General features: G+C 36.1%; 1 protein-coding gene across 2 annotated transcripts in view; it reads left to right on the top strand.

Moving 5' to 3' along the window:
• Nucleotides 1-9,918, top strand: part of zdhhc12a (zinc finger DHHC-type palmitoyltransferase 12a) — a 14,409-nt gene extending 4,491 nt beyond the window's left edge. The window contains exons 3-5 of one of the 2 annotated variants that reach the window (XM_059337512.1): nt 2,912-2,992; nt 5,510-5,679; nt 7,939-9,918. In XM_059337512.1, coding sequence (XP_059193495.1) covers nt 2,912-2,992; nt 5,510-5,679; nt 7,939-8,254 — 567 coding nt within the window. In that variant the 3' untranslated portion in view covers nt 8,255-9,918. The remainder of the gene's footprint in view (nt 1-2,911; nt 2,993-5,509; nt 5,680-7,938) is intronic. The other variant, XM_059337513.1, reaches the window with a different exon arrangement.
• Nucleotides 9,919-10,300: the final 382 nt, after the last annotated feature.

The following is a 10,300-nucleotide window of genomic DNA, read 5'->3' as shown; positions in this document are numbered from 1 at the left end:
CAAAGCCACACACACACAGACACACACACACACACGCCACACATACACATACACACACACACACACCACCAACCACACTCCCACACACACATACACACACACACCACCAACCACAACCCACACACACACACACACACCACACACTGACATGCCACACATACACATACACACACACACATACCACACTGACACACACACACACCGCACACACCACACACTGACACGCCACGCACACACATACACATACACACACACACCACCAACCACAACCCACACAGACACACACACACACACACACACGCCACACATACACATACACACACTCACATACTACACTGACACACACACACACACACACCACCAACCACACTCCCACACACACATACACACACACACCACCAACCACAACCCACACACACACACACACACCACACACTGACACGCCACACATACACATACACACACACACATACCACACTGACACACACACACACACACACCACCAACCACACTCCCACACACACACACACACACCACACACTGACACGCCACACACACACACACACACACACACACCACCAACCACACCCCACACCACACACACACACACACACACACACCACCAACCACACCCCACACATACACATACACACACACACATACCACACTGACACACACACACACACACACACCACCAACCACACTCCCACACACACACACACACACACACACACACACACACACACAACCACACAAACCACACACATGCATTACACACACAGACCACACACCACACACAAACACACACACACACACTGTGAGTTTTCCACCAGTTAATATAATCACTCTGTGCTTTTCATGATGATGCAATAATAATGAAACTTTGACAAAAATGCCAGACAAGCTGATCAATATAATGGATCATCTCGTCATTATCCCATAGGGGGTCAAACTCCAAAAAACATGGCGTTAACCAAAGTGTTTTACAAGTTAAATTCAACGATAGCGCGTAAGACAAGATCAACAAGAACTGCAAAAGTAGAGAGAGTACTTTTTATTGGGCGCCTTTTCAAACCAAAGTCACAAATCACAAAATAACAATATAAAAGCAGTAAAAACGACACAGAAGACAAACAGAGCCATAAAAACAATAAAAATAAAAGTCTCTAAAAGTTCCACAGAAGGCAAACACACATTACATAAGAGCTGGCTTCCTGCACAAATTTATATCAGAAACAAAATAAAACTTGCAAGAACAACGTGAGAAATAAAAGATAATGAAACTTTTTTTTTTTTTTCAGAATAAATTTGCTTCTCCAAGTACAATATTACTTCTCATGTGCAGTTATTTCTGTTAATACTAATATATTTTTGTTATTAATATATTATAATTTTTTTGATTCATTTATCTTAATCACTTATTTGATTGTATTATTCTTATTTTACTGTAATATATTCTTACTTTACTGTATTTTTTTTTTCTTATTATACTGTTTTTTATACTTAATTTACTGCGTTTTATTGCAGTTGCAACCTGGAACAATAGTTGCCTCCAGGAGTTCTATCCTTTCTTATTTAATCTTTTCTTAATATATTAAAACCACTAAGAGCAACCAAAGGCCATTGAACACTAATTGAAATTTTATTGAAATTGCAATATAGGGCGGCTGTGGTCAGTTGGTAGAGTGGGTCGTCTTCTGATCGGAGGGTTGGTGGTTCGATCCCTGACCATGGCAGCCTACATGTCGAAGTATCCTTGAGCAAGATACTGAACCCCAAATTGATCCCGATGCTGCGTTCATCGGTGTGTGAATGAATTCCCAATGGTGGCAGGTGGCACCGTTTAGGGTCTGCCACCAGTATGAATGTGTGGGTGCAGTCTGTAGTGTAAAGCGCTTTGAGTGGTCGCAAAGCGACTAGAAAAGCGCTATATAAGTGCAGGTCCATATAGACTAATGCAATGTCTAAATTTCAGGAGACAAAATTATTTTTTTTAAAGCAAAATTGCCAAAATGTAATTCTGAATTAAGTATTATGTTGCTGCAGAGATTACCCATCATGTGAAAACAAAAAAAACACGAATTTACAACAAAAAACTCACAAAGTAACAAGAAAAAAATAATAATAATAATTAAAAAAAAAAAAATATATATATATATAAAGCTTACAAATTTACAAAAAAGCGCACAAATTTACATTAAAAAAACTCATAAATTTGCAAGAAAAACTCACAAATTAACGAGCGAAAAAAAATAATGAGAAAAAAAATCACAAATCCACATGAAAAAACTCACAAATTAACAGGGGAAAAAAATAATGAGAAAAAAATCTCAAACAAAATTGCCTGAAAATGTATTAATTAGTTAAAAAATAATCAATTCTGAATTTATTAATTATTGTGTTGCTGCAGAGGTTACCCATCCTATGAATTTTAATTTAAATATATAAATACATAAATTCAAAATAAAACTCACAAATGCACAGCAAAAAGCATTCACAGGAAAAAAAAAAACTAAAATTAATGAGAAAATAATCATAAATTAACAAAATAAATCACAAATTAACAAAAAAAATCACAAACAAAATTGCCCAAAAATTTCATTCTGAATTAATTCATTATTATGTTGCTGCAGAGATTACCTATCCTGTGAATCTAAATATAATTTTCTAAGAAAAAGAGAATAAGGATGCACAAATGATCATTATTTGGTGCCGCTCTAGTAGAAGTTAAGGCATGTGACTAAAAGGTGCAGCAACACGAGTGTGTGTGCTTCGGGTGAAGGTAACAGAGTGTGTGTGTGTGTGTGTGTGTGTGTGTGTGTGACGTGCGGTCAGGTGAGGCCCTGCCACGTCACTGCTGTGTGTGTATGTGTGAACTTGTGTGACCCACATCAGTTTGTGTTGCGTTCAGGGTTCAAATGAAGAATTGGAGTCGATGATTCCTCAGACCTCGACCCCTCGGCTGCGGCGCTGCGGGTACTGCCTGCTGCAGGTAACGCACACACACACACACACACACACACACACACACCACACACACATACACATCACACACTCACACTATTACACACAGAGAAACCACACACACACAAACATGCACACAACACAGACACATACACACACATCACACAAAAACACACACACACCACACACACATACACACACATGCACACAACACACACGCACACCACAAACCACACACACAAACACACCACACACACAAACACACCACACACACAAACACACCACACACAAACGCACACAACACACAGACACCACAAACCACACGCACCACACTCCACACACCACACACACACACACATGCACACACGCACACCCACACCACAAACCACACACACAAACACACACACACACACACACCACACACACAAACGCACACAACACACAGACACCACAAACCACACGCACCACACACCACACACACTCAGACTGAGACACACACTGTGTCCAGAACATCAGTTTGTCCTGAAACATTTCTGTGTACTCAGTTATTTGTTTATTCGTTGTTTATTTTATGTTCAGTTCAATCGGTGTTTCAACTCAAACACAGATTTTTTTTACTTGCTGTCACTTCTTCTGTTCTCTTGATGTCTTATTTTGGGGGTTTTATTTATTTAATATAAACTACTACTACTACTACTACTGTGTTGGAACAAGATGATTTAGAGCAGTTCAATGAGTCGGGCTGTAAAGGATGAAAAAATACAGTATTTTAATTACAGTTGGAGGAATTATGGGATTATTCAAGGTGGAAACTTTACGTGGGAATTAACAGGAATTGTGGGGAACTAAAATAGAAATATGGAGGTTATTTGTAGGGCGTACAATTTTGCTGACAAATTGAATAATTGATTTAATCAACGGTTTGTTTCTCCACAGAGAATCATGCAGAAGCACCACATTAAAACCTGTTTACCAGAATAAATATATATATATCGCCAAACTATATCAAAATGTCTATCGTATATAGTTTTCTATGTAGTTTTTCTTTTATTGTGTAAAAACAGCATCCCAACTGTGTTAGAGCAATATTTTCACAAGACTTTTCAAAAAAATTAAATTACCAAAAAACCTGTTATATGGTGATATATATATATATATATATATATATATATATATCCATATCAATATATTAAATTCCATTTATCAGGATAGAACATTTTGGCACATACTTAGTTTAGTTTCTTGTAAATAAGTAATTCAGCATGTTAATAAAAAATCAACTATTCTTAGTGAACTAAGAGCAAAACGGCTGGTTAGTTGACTCTGCAGTATTTATCATGTCATGAGCAGAAATAGGCTATGAAACATGCCAAATATGTCAGCTAAATGATTGGAGTCAGCAGTGTGGGCGGAGCACTGAACTGATCTTTTATAATCCAGAATGAATAGAAATAGATTCATCAAGCTTCTCCTGTGGCTCGATGAAGCTGCATCCTCGCTTCAACAGCGAGCAGAAACTAGCAGAAGGTGTTAAACTATAAACTTTGCTTCAGGCTACTGTCTGAAATATTATAAAGATATGAGAAACAACTCACAAATTTACGAGGAAAAAAACAAGAAAAAATTAACGGGTAAAGAAAATCACTAATTCACAAAAAACTCACAAATTTACAACAAAAAAATCACAAATTTACAAGAAAAATCTCAAAAATGAACAAGAAAAATTTACCTGAAAAAAACGTACAAATTTATGAAAAAAAATCACCAAAATTTACCAGAGAAATTTTACAAATCCACAAGGAAAAATTCACAAATTAACAAGAAAAAAACCCAAAAGTTAATGAGAAAAAAATCACAAATTCCCCCAAAAAATCACAAATTTACAACAAAAAAACTCATGAATTCGCAAGAAAAAAAAACATAATTTAACAAAAACAAAAAATCACAAATGCACAACAAAAAACTCACAAATGAAAAAAAAATCAAATATTAACAAGGAAAAAAATCAATTTTACTTATTTTATTTTATTAATATTTTACTTATTTATTTTATTTTCAACTCAAATTTACAAGAAAAAAATAACAAATTAACGACAAAACTTTTTAAAAAATTACCAGAAAAAAATCAGAAATAGTGTCAGCTCTTTCCCTCACAGATTCTCTATAACAGACAGGGGACATTTGACAATTCACTTAAATTGTCATACTACCAAAATATATGACAAAAACATCCAACCACCCAAATAAATTCACAGATAAAAAGAATACTTTTCTATATTGAAATCGTGCAAAACGTCCAAGCTCATCTTGCTTGGAAATTTTCAGGGATTTTCTACATTTTCCGACCACCCTGCGGCCCTAACTTTGACTCGCCTAGATATAATATGATAAGAACTTTCAAGGCAACCAGTTTGACCGATTTTAAACGTTTAATTTGTTCGGACAAAAGAAAGAAAATGAAACAATTCAGTTGAAGCCATAGATTTCTTGATATAGCACTCCTCCCTCCCTCTCTCTCTAACACCTTCTTTCCCCTTGTTTCAAGCAGCAGCCAATGAGAGCGAAGCACTGCCAGACGTGTAAGCGCTGCGTGCGGCGCTTCGACCACCACTGCCCCTGGATCGAGAACTGCGTGGGAGAGCGGAACCACCGCTGGTTCATCGTCTACCTGCTGGTGCAGCTGCTCGCCCTGCTGTGGGCGCTCCACATCGCTCTGTACGTTTAAACATCAACCTCTAATGATAATGACTCAGTGGGAAAAAAAGAGCACGTGAGGACAGAGCACCCAGTTTTATCTCTGCACCATTAGGTCGAATCAGGACACATGTGAGTCTGAGATTGGCAAATTAAATTGACGGATAAATCTCTGTTTACGTTTGGTAAACAGGCGCTTTAAAGTTTTGCTCAAATGCAAACTTCAGAGTTCAGCGAACTTTATTTAATCCTTCTGCAGGCTTTTACAGCTGAAGGACTAAATTGTAGGTTTGATTATAAACACGTGACCTCGGTGAGTTCAGCTGAGAACAAGGTGCGACTGAAGTAAATGCCATGAATGACAGAGGAGGAACTCTTTAGCACTGAATACAGCTGATAGGCAGTCCAATGCACGCATAGAAACTCTTATTAAATATAGGAAAGTTCATTTATGCAGCCTTAACGAGAGATTTTAAGAGCAACAGAAGCTGAGTAAAGCGGTAAAAGAAGAATAAGAAATAATGAAACAAAGGAAACACATCAAGGGGCAAATACAACCAGATAGATAATAACGCTGCAAAGTTAGGGTTTTTTTATGTTTTATTCAAAAAGATTGAAAGCAGTGAAAAAATTTACCAGAAAAAAAATCACAAATTTACAAGAAAAAACACTTTGTTGGTCAGTCTGTGGGTTTGACTCTCATTGTGGGGAAATAAAAAGACTGAAGTGAGATGAATACGCTGAGATTTTTCTTTTATTTGACAAAACAATTCTTCATTGAATTTAATTCTGTGGACATAAAATGCAGTTAAACAGTTAAATCTCAATATATTGTATCGCAATACTCACCATATCGCAAAATGCTTAAAATCGCAATAATATCATATCGTGACTCAAGTATTGGGATAAAATCACAAATTTACAACAAAAAAACTAATTCACTTACCAGTAAAACCCTCCCACAAATTACCAAGAAAAAAAATGAACGAGAAAAAATTACAAATCCAAAAATAAAATAAAATCACAAATTAACAAGAAAACTTAAAAAATTTACCAGAATTTTTTTTACAAATTTACCAGAAAAAATCACAAATTTACAACAAAATAACTCATAAATTTGCAAGAGAAAACTCAGAAATTAACGATACATTTTTTTAAAAAATACCAGAAAAATCTAACAAATTAACTAGAAGAAAAACAATAATTAACGAGAAAAATCTCACAAATCCACAAGAAAAAAAAATACGAGAATAAACTCACAAATTAACAAGAGAAAAAAAACACAAATTAACAACAACAAAAAATGTTGGTCGTGTGTGGGTTTGACTCTCATTGTGGAGAAATAAAAAGACTGATAAAATAATAATAATAATAATAATAACTCTATATATATAGCACCTTTCAAAAACAAGTAACAAGGTGCTGTACAACAGAAATAAAACATATCAAATATAATTCACTGACAATAACAAAATGAAACAACAAGAAGAAATTACATTGGACTTAAAAAAATGTAAAATGTAAAATCACCTATCACAACACGATAATCATACAACAATAATAAAAGGATTTCACTACCTTGGTTACCTGTGAGCCAAACGACAGCTCTGAGTCAAAAATGACACCAAGATTGCGTGCCTCTTTCTGGATACTAAAGGTAGAAGGGAGACTGTCGGGGATGCGGGAGCTGGATAGGGAGAAAATGATAATCTCTGTTTTTGAATCGTTTAATTGAAGAAAGTTTTTGGACATCCATGCTTTTATATCAGTCAGGCATGAGAGAATGTGGGAAATATCTAAAGAACCAGGTTTTAACGGTATATATAACTGGGTGTCATCTGCATATAAATGAAAATGAATGTTGTGCCTTTGAATGATTTTACCCAGTGGTAACATGTAGATAGAAAAAAGGAGGGGCCCCAAAATTGACCCCTGGGGGACCCCACAAAGAAGGGGAGCATGAGAGGAGCAGGCACCACCAAGGGACACTGAGAAGGACCTGTTTGATAAATAGGACTTGAACCACTCAAGTGCCACACCACTGATGCCAATAAGGTGTTCCAGACGGCTAATTAGAATTTCATGGTCCACCATATCAAAGGCTGAGCTGAGATCAAGTAAAATTAAAATTGAAGAGAGCCCCGAGTCAGCTGCAAGCAACAAATCATTAGTGACCTTAATGAGAGCAGTCTCAGTACTGGGGCCTCTGGGGATTCACACCTCTGTTACTGATATATGATTCACACCTCTGTTACTGATATATGTCTCTCTCTGGCTCAGGTCCGGTATCTCGGCGAGCCTGACGTGGGCGCTGTGGTTCCGAGTGAACGGTGTCCTGCTGGCGGCGCTGGGCGTGGTGGGCGTGTTCTCCGTGGTGGTGGTGCTGCTGCTGGGCTGCCACCTCTACCTGGTCTCCATCAACTGCACCACCTGGGAGTTCATGTCGCGCCACCGCATCTCCTACCTGAAGCACTGCGGCGACGAGGAGAACCCGTTCGACCGCGGCGTCTTCTGCAACCTGTGGGACTTCTTCTGCGTCTGCAGGACGGTGATGTGGGAGCAGATGTACGAGAGGAACGCACCCAACTCGGTCTGACGCCACCTGCACCGCCGCTTATTTCAGGGAGAGAAAATCAATTTATGACCTCAATAACAAAGCACAGTAGAGTGTTTTATCTGCAGCAAAAATCAGGGTTGAAAGTGTTGAAAAGTTTGCAGGTAGTTAGGGAATATTTTAAGCTCCAATTCTGTTGTAAACTGAAAAAAAAAGGGGAACATAAAATAATTTATCAACCCTTGTGTCCCAAAATATGTCTTCAGAGGACAAAATATCTGCTTCAGAAATCAGCAATACAATTATATATTTATTTTATTTTACACATTAACTGAGTTGAATCCTTTAGTTAACTTTTGTTCTGATTATAACTATGACATATTTATTTTCTGATTTTCAACCCTTTAAATGTCAGTTTGTTTACATTAAAACATTTAATTCATTTCTGCATACCAAATACGAGGGTGATTTTTATTTTTTTTTAACAACACTGATTTTGATGCTCGGATCTGTTATTTTTTAATTGTTGGATTTTTAGAAAAAACTCCCACTTGTTAACTTAAAGAACAAAATTGTCCTCTTCCTAAAACTTGGAATAAAAATACTGTATATTAATATTAATGTCCACTCTCACTGAGTTACATCTTGTTCATAAGTTTGTAGAATTACTACCAAATATTAAATCAGTTTCAGAATGTATCTATGTATAAATGCCAGTTTGTTTACACAATGCAACTATCGTTTTTATTTAAGACAAATACACAAAATTTGAATTACTTTCCTGATAGTAAAAGTAATCTTAGACTACTGAGTTTTGTCCTGAAGAGTTTATTATGGAGTCATGATAGGAGCTAAGGTTGAACTTCCAAACATAAAAATAAAAGACCTAGTTGCATTAATACAGCCAAAATAATGGGGAAAAAAATAAATTAAAAAGACAAAAATGTCCTCAGTAAGGCACAAGGGTTAATGGTTATCCGGCTCAAAAACAATCTGAAATTCTGAGCAAATTTGGGGGTTTTGACAGTTTGTAAGTTGATTTTATGGGCAAAAAGCACTAGTTTAGTGGTCGGTAATTTCTTTCAATTCAGTGTTTGCAGATATTTAGTTGAAGTCTCTGAACCAAGAGCATTTTTAAGCCTTTTCTGACAGTTGTGTGGTGATGGTTTAAGTCCACAATCACAGAAATGCATTTCCTGTAGAAGATGTGTGGAATACATGAAATAAATCACAAAGCATAGCTGAAAAAATGTATTATTTGTCTTAAAAATCTGACAGTGTTAATGCATCGACTCAGAATAGATCTGAAAAAAGCATAAAACAAAACAGCGATAATTCAAATAGTATAAATTATATTAAAAAGCTGATTTAAATCTGAATGGTGCAAAGTCTTGTGACAAATTTAGATTTTAAATGAAGTGTAAAAGGCTTAATATTTTTTTTATTTTTTATTTTGAAGTAGAAAAGTGTCAAAAATAATAATAGAGATTCTCTTAATTTCATATTTTTAAGACAAATAATAATTTTTTCTTCATTTTCAGCTGCTTTATTTTAGCATTTCCACACATTTTCTGAACATTTCTTTTTTCCTCAGGTCTGGTCACCACTTTCTCGTCTGTAAAAAAGTTTCTGCTGTTGCCATGGTGACCGCCGCCTCTTTTCCAACACTAACTGCCTTTATGTCAGGTGCGATTAATGTTCGGTGCCTTTTGTTTTTATTCTAACTGCTTTCTAAATTGATGTAAGTAAATTTTTTTACTGTTAAAACTGTTGAGATAATCTTCACAACGAGAGCCAAATATTGTACAACCTGTTCTTGTTTTTTTTTTTTTACTGTATTTGTTCTTTTTGTATTTATTGACAATAACGAGTACATTAAAACACTGATGATATGCATGTTGTTATAGAGTACATCTGTACAGACGGACATTCCTCGTCACACACATACATACACACACAGATATATAAATACATGAATACAGTACTGACACACAGGTAACATGTAATATTCAGCAGCAGAATGAACTTAAAGTGCTACAGCAGCTAAATCAACGCCGGCTGCTTGTCCTGGTGACAGTTTTTACTAAT

This window comes from Centropristis striata, chromosome 7 (genome assembly GCF_030273125.1).
Source record: "Centropristis striata isolate RG_2023a ecotype Rhode Island chromosome 7, C.striata_1.0, whole genome shotgun sequence".
Classification (NCBI taxonomy): Eukaryota; Metazoa; Chordata; class Actinopteri; order Perciformes; family Serranidae; genus Centropristis; species Centropristis striata.
The sequence above is the reverse complement of the archived record's forward strand: the minus strand, read 5'-3'. Positions and strand labels throughout refer to the sequence as shown.